The sequence below is a fragment of the Hypomesus nipponensis genome, chromosome 22 (assembly GCF_054491055.1).
Source record: "Hypomesus nipponensis isolate SF chromosome 22, ASM5449105v1, whole genome shotgun sequence".
NCBI classification, from domain to species: domain Eukaryota; kingdom Metazoa; phylum Chordata; class Actinopteri; order Osmeriformes; family Osmeridae; genus Hypomesus; species Hypomesus nipponensis.
The window spans coordinates 16,781,024-16,795,948 of record NC_140382.1 but is presented as its reverse complement, the minus strand read 5'-3'; the positions used below and the strand labels follow the sequence as shown (position 1 = coordinate 16,795,948).

Here is a 14,925-nt window from a genome sequence, read left to right as displayed (position 1 = left end):
TCTTTTCTTATTCACTTTTTTATTATCTTCACTTTTTAAGTTATTCAAATAGCAAAAACTATATACAGCATGTTAGTATAAAATTAACTAGGATAAGACATCACATCTTGCACAATGAGAGCTACAGTTCAACACAGGCATGTCAGCCAAAGCTTGTTTCACTTTTTCTGTCTATGAAGTTAGCATTAGAGGACCATGGGGGAAGAAGGTCGGTTCAAATCCCCTCATGAACGTCGCTTTGCATAAATGCGTCTGCTACACAAACATTAGCATCGTTAGCTCACTTAGCGGTACATTTGATTCCTGTCATGGTGGACAGGCCTCAATGCCGACCACAGTGATCAGCTCCGCCCTACACCTCCGGGCGCCCGCCTCGCACTCCGTCATTGTCACGGCAACGCCGCCATCTCCCAAACGGACGCAGAGGTGGTTGGAGTCTGCGGAGCACTTTGCAGGATCCTGACAGACACACTTGGTCGCCGACGCTAAAATGAAACAGGTGAAATTTGAGTAGGGTTAGTTCCGTATTTCCCTCCCTCTATTTCTACTTATAATTCTCTTTTAAATTATTTTTCTCTCTCTCTCTTTCTCCTTTCCTCTCTCTTTCCCCCTCATTCTCTTTGTCTCTGTCTCTCACACTCTGAAAAACAAAACATCTACTCACCATCGCACGTCTCCCCTGATTGGCAGTTTTGGCAGGAAGTGAACTCCCTATTTGGCCAATCACAATCCCTGTCATTAGCAAGCGTGAAACTGCGGCCAAGACAACTCAGAGCCCCGAGCTGGCATATGCCCAGCAACCTCCTCCGTCCTCCTGGGAGGGTGGCACACAGCAGCATGGATGGCCTGGCAGAGAGAAACACAACCACATGGGAAGAGCTCAGTGCTAGAGCATTGGACTGCAGATTCAAGTAGCTAGGATTTTCAATAGTCTAGATATATACATTTTTTACAATACAACCCATCGTGTGTAAACAATGTACAGTGTTATCTAATGTAAAATAGACTATCGTTTCAGAGAACAGATCTGATTCCGATGCAAGAAGAGAGATTGTACTCACTGGCACTGGTTTGGCATTCTACATACACACACGCCATCTATCTGAATCTCCCAGGGTTTACAGCCCAGCTTGGGTGAGATGGACGTCATAGCCACTGTTGTAACTGTTTCACAGAGAGATACAACCGAGATCAATATCTTAAAAAAAAAACGGGTCGTTTGATGAAGAATAATCCCATGGATATGGATAAGCGGTGGTGTGGAGAGACTGTGGCAGTAGCATGTGGGTCAGTTTGAGAGCAGCCTTGTCAGGCCGGAGTCTTACCCTCTCTGCACGTCACCTTCCAGGGGGAGGGAGACCACTGGAGGCTGGAGCTGCAGATCACCTCCCTCTCTCCCTCCAGGGTCATCCCTGAGGGGCACGACAGGAACACCTTCTCCCCCATCTCATAGGTCGCCTTCATGGGCACGCCTATGATATCACTCTCGAGCGACGGAACTCCGCACGCGGCATCTGGGACAGGAAGAGGGCGGAGTGAGCTTGGCGGAGCCGCCGGATTTGTCCACGGGTCAGCGGGTCGCTGACAAATAGTGAATAAATGTGTAGAGGGGTGTGTGTGTGTGTGTGTGAAGGGGGGTGCACACATAGCACACACTGAAAATGGGTTCCACAGACCCGACCACCACACAGGTGTTTACTCTTAGCATTCCTACGCTTCCCTACGTTTGCATTCCATGGGAGGAGAGTCCCAGCTCTGGCTGTCTGTGCAGGTCGCCATGCGGTCTCCGCTGATGTAGTAGCCGTCTATGCAGGAGTACTCGATGGCTGTGCCCACCAAGTAGTTATCTCTGGGGTTCTGAGCACGGAAAAAACACATGAATCATTCTGGAGAATCATTCACAAACATACACATTACAAATGTCCAACAGAGACTCTTCACAGTCTCTGTGTCCTCCATCCAACCGAAGCACAGTTTTCAAGCTGAATGTGATAGGGAGAGTTTGACAGAGACTGTACAGGAAGGACCTGAAAAGAGGAGTTGAACTCTTATTCCCTCTTTCTGTAAAGTCGGTTCCAGCCTCTGGTCTGCAGCTCTACCAACTGAAACCCTCAAACATTCTATCCCCTCAAGGTCTCTTTCATTTTTTCTCTCTGAGAACTGTTTGGGGAGTTTTCCAATGTCTTTTCTAGGGGTTTTAAGTCGGTTATAAGAGCTGATGCATGGGGCTATACAAATAACATTTGATCTGAATAACTCCTTACCAGCACAAAGCCATTCCTCAGGGCCGGAGGGGCGCCGCATTGTTTGGAAGTGTTGACAGGCAAGCCGAAGCAGTGAGGCTCCATCATCCTGGACACAAGCACAGACCACAGTTAAGTAGTTTCACAGTCTGACCTAGCACACACACCACTGTTAACTAGCTAGCTACAGTCCAAGCTAGCATATAGACTTTGAAATCTTCTCTAACTGACAGATGACTGTGTGTCCATGCCTCGTGTGTGTGTGTGTGTGTGAGTGTGTGTGTGTGTGTGTGTGTGTGTAAAGACCTGGTGTATAAGTTCTTACTGTAGATGCTGCAGGTCTGAGTCTTGGCAGGGCTTGAAGTCGCTAGCAGAGCCCACGCAGTCAAGACCCCCTCCTCTGGGGGCTGGGTTGGTGCAGGTACGTCTCCGTGACCTTTGACCCCCAGAGCACGACCCCCAGGAAGACCAGCAGCTCCACCTCCCGTGGATCACACCTGGAGAGAAGCTTCACATGGTAGAACCCTGCTATCGGGCAGTAGAATCCTCACCAGAACTCCTGTTTCAACTAATAGAATCATCACCAGAACTCCCAATCAAACAATAGAATTATCGTTAGAACCCCTCTACCAATAGAATCATCCCTAGAACTCCTATCAACCAATAGAATCATCACCAGTTAAAACCCCTCTATCAACCAGGACAACAGATTCTACAGTGGAAGCACTGTAATTTTTATGTCTGTTTTGTAATGCCCCTCTCCTCAATCTATCCAAACAGCGCGAACGCACTCCCAAATGTTCATTCCATCACTACTAGGGCAAGGACAAATGAGCGCCTTTCGTCTTGGAATGGCGGGGGCTTCGCACAGCCACCACACGCCACGAGTGGCACTGCGGCTAGAAGGTCCAGCTAGCGTACCAGGCTGCTCTCCCACGACAGTGCCAGTCTGACAGGCAGGGCCCGAGGTGCCAGACCGGCAGGCGCAGCTGCACTGGGTGCCCGTCAGCACGGGCTGGCCATTGTTGGCGCAGGGGGGGCAGTGGCAGGGGTGCTCCTCAGCCAGATACTCCTCCTCAGCTCTCGTCAGGTGGGCTCTCCTCAGCCCCGCACACTGCACCTCCTTCACCAGCGCGTGGAGCGGAAGCACCTGCAGGAGCACACGGCACCGGAGGACACACGTCTGTGAGCGTCGTCTCCACAACCATGAGAATCGGGATCTTCATATTAATGGCGATAATGCATTTTATTTAGAGGGCGCCCCGTCATTGTGGAGGCCGTTTCTGTGGGTGTGGTCTTATTCGTGATAAATAACGATCATAGCAATGATATTAATAATAATAATAATAATAAAGCTAGGAGTGCTATTATCCATCCATCCAGGGAACAAGATGTGGAATATAACAGTGTCTAACACAGACACTTTACCTACAGTAAATGACAGTAAAAAAAAGACACTAAAGTACCATGGTGTAACTGGACTACTGTACCTTAGGTTTGATGAGCACAGGGAAGTCTTTGACAGACCGAGCCCATCGGTCGTACTGATCTCCGTTGGCTTCAGGGTTCTCCAGATCCAGAACACTGAGACTGGGAATGAAGGACGCCTCTCCACCCAGAACGTTGGTCTTCACACGTAGCTTGTTGTTGCTATAAGCTGCACACAGAGCAGTGAGTTAACAGTAGTGTTTGTTGTTGATTCAGACCGAATCAACAGACCTATTTAATTCAGACCTGTTTCGAATCAGACCTATTTAGAGCAGTTTAGTGGCTTTTTACACTTCAGTTGTGGTATTATTGTGTGCTTATATGAATCGTATCGTGGAACTCACCACTGGAGGACTTGAGCGCCTCCACAAGTTTTTCACAAGTGGTCTTGACCTTTTTTCTGAGCAGGCGACGTTTCACAGTCCTCCAACATCGCTGGTATTCTCTCTCTGTGGTCCCTTCATGTAGAAAAAGAGAACGGCTCATATTGCATCCTTTTCTAAAGACTGAAGTTTCCTATTAAGTTTAATCGTGGTTATCACGAGGACCCAGGACTGAGACAGAAGTGGAATCCTAAACCAGCAGAAAGTCTGAATACGGACTGCACTAGCAGCCCTAAGCAGGAGACACGCTGAGCTGATCATCATGCTTACTGGTTTCTTTCAAGGCCTCGTCGTCGAGCTCCAGGAGGACCTGGTACTGGCCCCCGAGGGCCCCCTCTGAGAGGTAGTGGGTCCCGTAGGTCTGCAGGAGTGAACGGTAGGCCGGGTAGTCGTAGGTGAGCGGAAGGGAGGCCAGGGCCTTCCAGAACCCCCCTGCCAGGTTCAGGTACTGGGGGGCCGAGTTCTGGAACTGGGCCAGCTCCACCGTGCTCCTCAGGATGATCAGTTTGTAGGACTGGAGGGAGGGAGAAGAATGGATTATGGGTGGAACTCCGAGGAATGATCCCTCAGCGTCTCCAAACAGGGTGTGTTACAGAGTAGTAGTGAAAGCTGGAGCGGAGACAGACCTTGTCCTTGTCCAGCTCGTTGTGGAAGGTGCGACGGTCGTGTCCCCACCATGCATCGTTCTGGAGGGGTTGCATGTAGGCCCATGAGCTCTCGTACGACTCCTCAGAGAAGTCATGGTCTACCTGCACCTGAGGCCGGGGAACGGACATGAGGTCAGAGCCCACAGTCAGTGCTGATCTACAGGTGTCTGTCAAGTCCTCTGTGACATTACTTGTAAAACATTTTTAAAAGGTAGTAGCCTACAGACCAAATTTATGGTTTGCATCTACAGGCTATTATAAATATGGGATGAGATTTATCTGAGATTGCGGTGGTTTAACACGACAGACCTGGAAGTTGTATTTGATGAGATTGAGAGGCAGTCTGTAGATGGTCTGACTGTCTCCACTGAACACCTTCCTGCACTGGCCCCCAAAGCTGAGGGTGTTGATGACTGGAGCCCTGAGCTGGCCCGACAGCAGGTCGTAGCTGGCAGGCGAGAAAGCACAACTTCACACTGGGACACCACAGCCAAAATGCTCTTCAACTATTGTTTGATTCTAATAATAATAATGACGTACAATCTAAAACCTCTTGATCTGCAGTGAATGCGCTACCAGACTGAGTTGTACCCTATCTACCTGCAGTTTGACCTCATAGACAAGCTCTAACTGCAATTTAAACATGCATTTGTAGTGAAATAAAATGATACATATTTTTTTGTTCTTACCCTCTGCCAGTGATGTTGGCACTGGGCGGAGTCTGGTGGAGGTCGCACACCTCGAGGGTCATGTTGGCGTGGCATGTCCTCTCATCGGAGGCGTCCTCACAGTCCTGGTCCCCGTTGCACAGCAGGGAGGGACTCACACACTGGCCTGGAAGACAAGCACGTATCATCAGACGGATGGCTGAGCGGTTAGGGAGACGGGCTGTTAATCAGAAGGTTGTTGGTTCGATTCCCGACCGTGCAAAATTACGTTGTGTCCTTGGCCAAGGCACTTCCCCTCGGGGAGAATGTCCCTGTATTTACTGTAAGTCAGCCTGGATAAGAGCAGCTGCTAAATGTAATCAGGAAGATGTAGACTGACATTAACTTAATCTGTACATGTTTTTCTTTGTAAAACCCAGTGGGAAGAAACAGCATGAGTCCGTCTTAACAAGTCAGCAGAATGTGCTGACAACCACACGGCCGCTCCGAATGATGAAATGAGAGGCCTGGTCTCTGAGGCCCGTATCATACTGGTGAAGGAATGTCCGACCTCTGTGGCCAACAGCGCCCCCTAGACCAGGGAAGGTGTCACAGAGAATGCCAGGGGTACCAACTTGCGAGAGAAGATTTATTTCTTAAATAAATAATAAAGTTAGATTTTTTTCTGCAAATCTGGATGTCATTGTAGACATTTATCGTCTCATCGTCACCCAATTAGAATAAAACTGGTACTCATAAAACTCATCACCTCCCTAATTAGTTTCAAAATCATTATTTTTCACCTTTAGTTGAAAAAAATAGAGTACTGTGGCAGTATCAGTATCAATACATACGCTGTTCCACAACAGTTCCATAGCACTTGGTTTCAGGTTAATGAATGGGTAGAGTACCTGAACCACAGCGGAACCTTTCTCCACAGCCTTTGGCCAGGGGACATGCTTTCTTGGGAACACATGCTTGTCTTTGGATGGGCTCTCCTGAACATGGTGCACCTCCATACTGGGCGTACACCTGCACAGGACTGCTCCGCACCTGGAAACGCAACACTGAGGATGAGTGTGTGCGTGTCTGTGTATGGGTGTGAAAGGTGGAGAGGGTGAGAGAGAGAGAGAGAGAGAGAGAGAGAGAGAGAGAGAGAGAGAGAGAGAGAGAGAGAGAGAGAGAGAGAGAGAGAGAGAGAGAGAGAGAGAGAGAGAGACAGAAGTACACTAGAAAGAGAAAGATAGTGAGGAAAGGGGCATGAAACAAAGGGAGGGAAGAGAGAAGGAGAGCGAGGGAGGAAGAGAGATGAAGGGACCTGGTGTGGATGTGTGGGTGGGTACCTGTGTGCTATAGCAGCCATCACATTCGGACCACTCTCCAAAAGGACCCCATTGGCAGTTTACAGGCTGCTGACAGCTGAAGGAGGAAGGAAGACAGGCCAACACAGTTACACTCAGCTCCCATCTAGCTAGCTACAACATTGCTCGACGTTGGCAACAGTCCCATAGCTGTTAGCAACAGTATGTCAGTGTGCGATACAAAGCTGAGGAAGCAGGGATTCCCAGTCGTACCGGATGTGTGAGACATAGAACAGCAGCAGCCAGGGTAGAACCACGTTCACCTGCCACTACGGGAAAGCATGAGGAACAACCGTGATGGTCACAGTCAGGATCTACCAAACACCATGTTTACAAGGTCCACCAAGTTACAAATGAAGAGTTACAAAGAGACATAGCTTGATTTATCCAACAGTCGTTACAAAAATATGGTCATTCTAAAATACAACTGTGTTGTATTATCCCGTTTACAGTATGCTATACTTTGTGCTCCCTAACTGTCCATGCAGTCTTAGACAACTAACGGTACCAAGGCTTCGCTTACCTTCATGATGACCGCAGAGACAGTTCTGGTGTGTTGTCCTCTCTCAGCGAGACCCAGTTCATATACCACCCACAGCTTGCATAACATCGTGACCCACAGTTCTGGCATCCCACTGGAAACACATTGTTCCCACCACCCATTTCCAAACCGCTTCCCTCCTCCTGACCATGCCCCCCTTTTGTCTCATCATGAATGGGACCGTTGTGCCACAGTTCCAGCACCAAGGCCACTCATTATCAATGCTCGAAGCTTTCAGCTACTGGATATCTGTTCGTTTCCAGTCAAATAAGTGTGTCAGAGATTCAGTGTTGTGTTTTGAGATGGGCGGGTTGAAGATCAGCTAAGGAAAGCTTAACTGACGTCAGCGGTTCTGTTAGCATTTGCCTCAAGTCTGTGCCTTTAGGGCGAGTTAAGCAATTTTGTTTTTCATGTTGGTATAAAATTTGGAACGTTGTGAATAAACCCACATGCATTCTCAGGCATGAAATTGCACGAGACGCAACACAAGATAAGTCAACAACAAGCAGGCTTTTATCATCCAAAACCGAAAACATTGTTTCATAATTTACTAAACAGATACTACAACATTTTTAATGTAACTCAACCCTTTGAGACACACTGCTATGGTAGTGTAGAAAGCAAGTAACTGTAAATTCATGGGCCTTTCAATGTTGCTTGTTTATTCCAGGTTTGTGACAGGAATGTCTTAGTATGGGATGAGTGTAATTCTGTGGTAGAGTATTCCAATGTTTTCTTTTTACTGGTTTCAATGACGTTCTGTTCTCGGATTTTGCTTCAGATTTGTGGCATTGGTTTCAAGCTTGGGGACACCTGATAAAGCACAAAAAGATCAACCAAAATAAGGTGAGTCATGCACTGTTAGGTCAGTACAGAACATTTTCTGCTGATATCATGTTCCATATCGACAGTCACTGAATTATGGAACGAGGCAGTCGGTAATGTCAGTAAAAGGGTGATCAGTAATGAAAACAAACTCACAGCAAAGTCTGATCCTGTACATTTCCTGACTTCCTCTAGGCTAAGTCCCTCCCATAACTCCACCAGAGTAAGCCCATTGGTTCTGTCAACATCAAAGACAGCCTAAAACAAATAGTGAACAACAACATTTTCTCATTATGTGTGTTTTATTGTAAATATTATAACTGCTATTGTGGATTGCTTCTTATATTCAAATAATGATTATGACTTATTGACAGTTTTCTTCACCTTCTCTGTAATGATGCGATCCACGCACTGCTTTCCTGTCAGAGGGAGAGTGCAGTTCTCCAGGATTTTGTGTTTGCCTCCCTAGGACAGAGGAGAAATGAGGTCATCTACGCCCCTCATATGGCAGAGTGTATACTACCTTGGCAGTGTACACTACTTTGGCAGTGTACACTACTTTGGCAGTGTATACTACCTTGTTAGAGTGTACACTACTTTGGCAGAGTATACTACTTTGGCAGTGTACACTACTTTGGCAGTGTATACTACCTTGTTAGAGTGTACACTACTTTGGCAGAGTATACTACTTTGGCAGTGTATACTACCTTGGCAGAGTGCTCCATTGTCAAGACCACTCTGGTTCCTGGGCAGGCCACTAGGTCCATTGCTCCTCCCATCCCCTTCACCATCTTCCCCTGCGGAAAGGCAATTGGTCAAATGTGTGTTTTGATGTTGGCGCGTTATTGTATGTGTTCCTCAGCATTGGGACAGTCCCAAGAGCTCACCGGGATCATCCAGTTGGCCAGGTCTCCGTACTGTGACACCTGCATGGCTCCTAACATAGTCAGGTCAACATGACCGCTGGGAACACAAAGGAGAACAGCTGGCTTATACCATGAGAACAGCTGGGTTTACTGGGAGAACATCTGGGTTATCCTGGAAGAAGGAGAGGTAGGTAGTGAGAGAGGATGAGATGGAGAGGGTAGTTTGAACACTCACCCTCTGATCATAGCAAAGGACTCCTCACTGGAGAAGAACGAAGCACCCGGAAGCACAGTAACTGTCTCTTTACCTACAAACACACACGTAGAATGCACACGATAGACAACTACTATAAGCATAAAGGTCATAAAGAGGATGATGTAAGCAGGGCTTGAAATTAACGGCGGCAAAAAAACGTTTGTTGCGAGTCCTCAATGTAAGCAGCCTATAAAAAAGTGAGATGTGCAAGACCTGCATTGATGAGGTCTGCATCGACTTCACTCTCTGTAGGATAAGGACCCTACAAAACACAATGACACACACACACACACACACACAATCACAGTGTCAACAACAAGGAGTGTGTCGTTTTCTGAATGTGAAAAAGGTACACAGTGTCTTTTCCTCCAAACACAGTGACATCATCAAAAACAAAGGTTCCTCACCAATCCCAGAAGGCCGTTCTCACTCTGAAGATGAACAGTGATATCTGGGCTAATGTAGTTGCTGGCCAGCATGGGGATACCAATACCAAGGTTAACTGAAGTTAGATACTTTCAAGGAACCATAAACCATAAACCCAACTCACGTTTCTTAATACAACGCATGCCATTTTTATACCGCATGAAAGGTTGTTTATACATAATATGATAGATTTTATCATGGAACCAGGAAGAAATAAATGAATACAGAACATTACTTGGCTCTAACCACAGAAACACAGTTTCTGAACTATGCACTTCTAATCCTTGATTATCTTCGGTAGCTTCCTTGGTGCACTGGGTTTCAGTTTGTTTATCTTGGAGCCAGTCGTGCAGACAGTCCAGAGGTCAGAAGGATACCGTACATTCCATCCTGGAACTCTAGGGCGGCTCGTTGGATGATCCTCTCCCTCACCACGTCCGCCTCCCTCCTGGGCTTGGGGCGCTCCTCTGGGCCCCTCTGAATGGTCCTCTTCTGCATGAGAGGACAAGGGACAGACGGGGTGAGATGTTACATTATTTCTGTAGTCCCTTTTACAATCCATGTCCCGGAGGACTACAGATTGAGCTGTGGGTGATACAGAGAGCCAACGTAAACCCTCAAGGACACCTGGGAGGACCAGTTCACCACAGGCTAGGGCTCAGTCAGTCAGCTAGCGATGAGTGTGAACGGAATTTTGGGCCAGTCAGTCCATCAGGGTGAGTACTCAGCGATTAGTCAAGGAGATACACCTCTGACGCTGGCTCCGAGGCCAGCCTCACCGCTGAAACCAGCCTCACCTCTGAAACCAGCCTCAACTCTGAAACTAGCCTCACCTCTGAAACCAGCCTCAACTCTGAAACCAGCCTCACTGCTGAAACCAGCCTCAACTCTGAAACCAGCCTCACCTGTGAAACCAGCCTCACCTCAATCCTCTTCTCGTAGGCCTCTCCCTTTACGATCCTGTCCACATAGATACTGGGGACGTGGATGTCTTCAGCCGCAAACGTCCCCACCTCCACCACTTCCTCCACCTGTCGGCATGGAACAGCAGGGGGGGGCACTGGGAGTTTTCAGGTCAGCTTCAACAAGGACCTCATCAGTTCCATACTTCAAGCTTGATCTTGATGATTTACATGAACACTAACCTCTACTATGGTGATTTTAGCTGCTTTGCACATGGGCAGGTTGAAGTTCCTGGCAGTTTTTCTGTGGAAAAAAAATAGAAGGGGACAGTTCATGTCTGGTAAATACTGACCTCTTGTGGACACTATTGGTACTGACACAAACAAGATATATCGCAGTCAGTTAAGGAGAAACATTGATTAATCATGCAATGTGACACACACATGCAGGGCGTGTCCCATGAGATGAATCCTTCACCTGAAAACAAGGTTTCCAGCTCTGTCGGCTTTCCAGGCTTTAACCAGAGCAAAGTCACCTGTGATCGCTCTCTCCATCACATAGTGTACACCATTAAACTCCCTCACCTGGAACCAACACGACAGGTAAGGTTCAAGTCAATAATAATGATAATACTACTAACTTTATAAACTATCATTTAAATAACCATAATATTAATAACAATCCATCTTGTACTCCTCCTACTAATCCTTACTGAAGACTACTATTTATGTGTGACATTCTGTATATTGTCGACGTTACATTCACATTTAGCAGACGCTCTTATCCAGAGTGACTTACAGTAAGTACAGGAACATTCCCCCCCGAGGCAAGTAGGGTAAAGTGCCTTGCCCAAGGACACTACGTCATTTTGCACGGCCGGGGAATCGAAAGCAGCAACCTTCTGATTACTAGCCCGACTCCCTAACCGCTCAGCCATCTGACCCCCTGTATACATACAATATACAGATGCGGAGGGGGGGGGGGCACCTCTCTGGGTGTGCTGGCGATGGCCACGCTGCCGTCAGGGTTGTATCTGATGGGCGATCCCCCCTCCTGGATGAGGGTGCCGTAGCCTGTGGGCGTAAAGAAGGCAGGGATCCCTGCTCCGCCCGCACGCACCCTCTCTGCCAGAGTGCCCTGCAGGGGGCGGTATAGCAGCATTACAACAATATTGTAATCATGTAAACTATAAAGGCAGAAACCAGTGTATTCATTCTATTCACGCAAAGTGATGTAGTCATGGTATGAGAGCAGTATATCCTGGTGGTAGTACCAGTATTGTGAACACCACATATTCATTCGCTTTAGGTGAACTGTGTTCATGGTTGGTAAGCAGAATACACCGCCAAGTAAGCTATACCAATACAGAAAAAGACTGAAAAAGAGTGAATACGTAACCATGACAACAGCGGTGTGCCAACCATTTTAAAAAGTCAGGGAAAAACAACCTAAAATACACTAATTGGTCAGTGTAGTTAACACCATTTTTTGTCAAGATAATACCCCCTTCTTTAGAGATAATAACTGACATTATCTGTGCATTATGGGATGAGTATAGCTCTGAGGTAGAGCATGAAACTGCAGGTCAACAGACCACAGGTTCCACTGCATGCTGCTTCTAATAACAGCGTCCGTATAGACATGACTGGAATACATATATTTATATATTTGACAATCTACGCTTCCCCATATGGCTTTAAATTTCTGCACATCGGTATTGACCAGTATTTACCCCTTCTGTCGCTCACACACAAACTCTCTGTCTCTCACGCACACACACAAACACACTCTCACACAAACACACACACAAACACACTCTCTCACACAAACACACACAAACACACTGTCTCTCACACAGTGTGAAACAGGATGTGATGTATTGAGTCTGACCTGGGGAGTTAGCTCCACCTCCAGCTCCCCTGAGAGGTACTGTCTCTCAAACTCTGCGTTCTCCCCAACGTACGACGAGATCATCCTCCTGATCTGATTGGTTCTCAGCAGCAGTCCCAGACCAAAGTTATCCACCCTGGATCCACACAGCAGGGAACATCAGCATGAAGTTGATTGCATTTACTAACCTACACACAAACGCATACATAGTATTCTTTCAAACCGTAAATTTAAACACATTCTCTCACACACAACACACACATTATCTCTCTATCACACACACAAAACATTCTCTCTCACACACACACACACATGCTCTCTCACACACTTTCTTTCTCACACACACGACACATACATTATCTCTCTCTCTCTCTATCACACACACAGAACATTCTCTGTCACACACACACACACATGCTCCGTCACACACTTTCTCTCTCTCACACACAAACACACATATTGTGTACTGTTGTGTCTTTACCCTGCATTGTTGCTGACTGCAGTGATCCCCTTCACCCCAATCTTTAACAAACTTCCTATCAGGTTCTCCGGTATCCCACACAATCCAAACCCTGAAACATTCCAGACGGTCACATTGAAGTATTTGATGTGATGTTGTGTTTGTGTGCTGCTGTGTGTGGGGCTGGTGGTCTGTGATGCTGTGTGTGGGGCTGGTGGTCTGTGATGCTGTGTGTGGGGCTGGTGGTCTGTGATGCTGTGTGTGGGGCTGGTGGTCTGTGCTGCTGTGTGTGGGGCTGGTGGTCTGTGATGCTGTGTGTGGGGCTGGTGGTCTGTGATGCTGTGTGTGGGGCTGGTGGTCTGTGCTGCTGTGTGTGGGGCTGGTGGTCTGTGATGCTGTGTGTGGGGCTGGTGGTCTGTGATGCTGTGTGTGGGGCTGGTGGTCTGTGCTGCTGTGTGTGGGGCTGGTGGTCTGTGATGCTGTGTGTGGGGCTGGTGGTCTGTGATGCTGTGTGTTGGGCTGGTGGTCTGTGATGCTGTGTGTGGGGATGGTGGTCTGTGATGCTGTGTGTGGGGCTGGTGGTCTGTGATGCTGTGTGTGGGGCTGGGGGTCTATACCTCCCACAAGCAGCGTGGAGCCGTCAGGGATGTCCCTCACCGCGTCGGCAGGGTCAGAGTAGAAGACTGCTTGTCTGGGGCAGGAGGTAGACAGGTGACGACTGCACACCTGGTGGGGGTCGACACACCCGCTCACTGAAAGCTTTCCAGTTCATTTGCTGTTTGCAACAAGTATTAGCTAGCGATTGGCCAGGGGTGTGACTAGCGATAGGAACAAATTGCCTTTGCATTGGACCTGTTTCCATCTCAAATTTTTTCAGAAGTGCACACGAGACTGCCAACTTCAGTAAAAGGATTGTGAGAAAAAAAATCTCCATTCAGATTAGTCAAGGTCAGACTTTTTAGGGCACATCAATATAAGAAAAAGGATTTCAGAACATGTCAAACGATATATTTTGGATTTGGACAAACAAAACTTGGGAAAAGTTAGACTTCCAAATCTAAGAAATTGTTAATTTTTGGGTCTCTAAAATTGACAATTTGTTTACTAAGATTTGCACCTCAGCAAAGTTTGTGAATATTTTACCAGTGAATCATTAACTTGACCCTCCACCCTGCAGACAGATGCATGCCCAGAAATGGAGGTTGTCTCTCGCTAGAAATGTAATGAGCACAAGCTCGGCAGTTGGAAGTAAATTACGCTATTGCTAAGTGGTAGCTGATTCATTTGATCCCACACTTAGCCTTCACAAAGGAGGAAAATGAGAAAAAGCTCTCAACTACTTCAGTCACTTAAAATAGCCTTGGATATTTTCACAAAAGGCGATTACTGTAAGATACAGTTATGAAAGACCCACAGCCATGTGCTTGGAGCACCACTGTCGAATTAGGCACAGTAATTTTAGTTATTCAAAAGGATTATTGAAAGCACTTAAAATATCTTCCTACCTTTGCATCTTGGATCAAGTTGGGTCCTCTATGTCTACTGAGCAGGAATACATTTCTGTATAATTCCTCTGATCTGGAGAGAATTTTGAAGGACGCCATGTGTGGGCTCTGTTGTGTGTCTTTTTGGACAGCAGGAAGGAGGTTAATGACCCCTGGCAGGTACCGTTACACAGACTCAAACCAACACAGGAAACGGTTTCATTGAACACACAGATATGAATAATGTGGTGGGAATCCTTTATCTGAATGTAATGGAGGGGGGGGGGGGGGGAACTGCCTTATGAGCGAGTGAAACAATATATATTTTTTCATATGCCCTTTCAGGAACACATTTAATCACCTGGTGGCTGTTTGCTCATTTGATATGTGGACCTAATTAAAATAGTACAGGGGTAAGGTAAGGAGAAAATGAGGGAGAGAATGGAAGACAAGTGGAGAGGGAGAAAACTGGAGGGGGAAAGAAACAGGTTGTTCGTTCATTCGT

The 14,925-nt window shown here is 47.1% G+C and overlaps 2 protein-coding genes across 3 annotated transcripts; both read right to left on the bottom strand.

Moving 5' to 3' along the window:
- Positions 1-2: 2 nt before the first annotated feature.
- LOC146236909 (complement component C7-like) lies at positions 3-7,395 on the bottom strand. Its single transcript, XM_084686461.1, has 18 exons — positions 7,293-7,395; positions 6,983-7,038; positions 6,752-6,827; positions 6,320-6,461; positions 5,451-5,595; positions 5,071-5,209; positions 4,741-4,869; positions 4,385-4,628; positions 4,076-4,189; positions 3,734-3,900; positions 3,165-3,393; positions 2,569-2,740; positions 2,265-2,352; positions 1,725-1,857; positions 1,326-1,514; positions 1,062-1,164; positions 665-846; positions 3-485 (listed from the first exon to the last, which is right to left on the bottom strand). Exons 1-18 carry the CDS (start codon positions 7,377-7,379, stop codon positions 307-309), a joined length of 2,574 nt encoding a protein of 857 aa, XP_084542587.1. The 5' UTR covers positions 7,380-7,395; the 3' UTR covers positions 3-306.
- A 406-nt stretch (positions 7,396-7,801) lies between these two features.
- LOC146236908 (succinyl-CoA:3-ketoacid coenzyme A transferase 1, mitochondrial-like) lies at positions 7,802-14,672 on the bottom strand. Of its 2 annotated transcripts, XM_084686464.1 has the most exons (17): positions 14,442-14,672; positions 13,554-13,662; positions 12,958-13,048; positions 12,477-12,612; positions 11,574-11,723; positions 11,064-11,170; positions 10,829-10,889; positions 10,607-10,714; positions 10,061-10,175; positions 9,665-9,759; positions 9,471-9,519; positions 9,237-9,309; positions 9,023-9,098; positions 8,843-8,932; positions 8,520-8,600; positions 8,292-8,393; positions 7,802-8,123 (listed from the first exon to the last, which is right to left on the bottom strand). In XM_084686464.1, the coding sequence occupies exons 1-17, from the start codon at positions 14,538-14,540 to the stop codon at positions 8,088-8,090; spliced, it is 1,578 nt and encodes a 525-aa protein (XP_084542590.1). In that variant the 5' UTR covers positions 14,541-14,672; the 3' UTR covers positions 7,802-8,087. The 2 variants fall into 2 exon arrangements, with proteins under 2 accessions (XP_084542590.1, XP_084542591.1); XM_084686465.1 differs by lacking the exon at positions 11,574-11,723 and having other exon boundaries at positions 14,442-14,669.
- Between the last annotated feature and the right edge of the window lie 253 nt (positions 14,673-14,925).

Excerpts from the sequence above, each read along its gene's own strand:
- LOC146236908 (XM_084686464.1), bottom strand. The coding sequence starts at position 14,540 with ATGGCGTCCTTCAAAATTCTCTCCAGATCAGAGGAATTATACAGAAAT. Across the intron at positions 13,049-13,553 it reads CTCCACGCTGCTTGTGGGAG|GGTTTGGATTGTGTGGGATA; the intron begins GTATAGACCCCC and ends GGAATGTTTCAG. Across the intron at positions 11,724-12,476 it reads AGGTGGAGCTAACTCCCCAG|GGCACTCTGGCAGAGAGGGT; the intron begins GTCAGACTCAAT and ends CGCCCCCTGCAG.
- LOC146236909 (XM_084686461.1), bottom strand. The coding sequence starts at position 7,379 with ATGTTATGCAAGCTGTGGGTGGTATATGAACTGGGTCTCGCTGAGAGA. Across the intron at positions 7,039-7,292 it reads TCTCTGCGGTCATCATGAAG|TGGCAGGTGAACGTGGTTCT; the intron begins GTAAGCGAAGCC and ends GCTTTCCCGTAG. Across the intron at positions 4,190-4,384 it reads CGAGGCCTTGAAAGAAACCA|GGACCACAGAGAGAGAATAC; the intron begins GTAAGCATGATG and ends TTCTACATGAAG.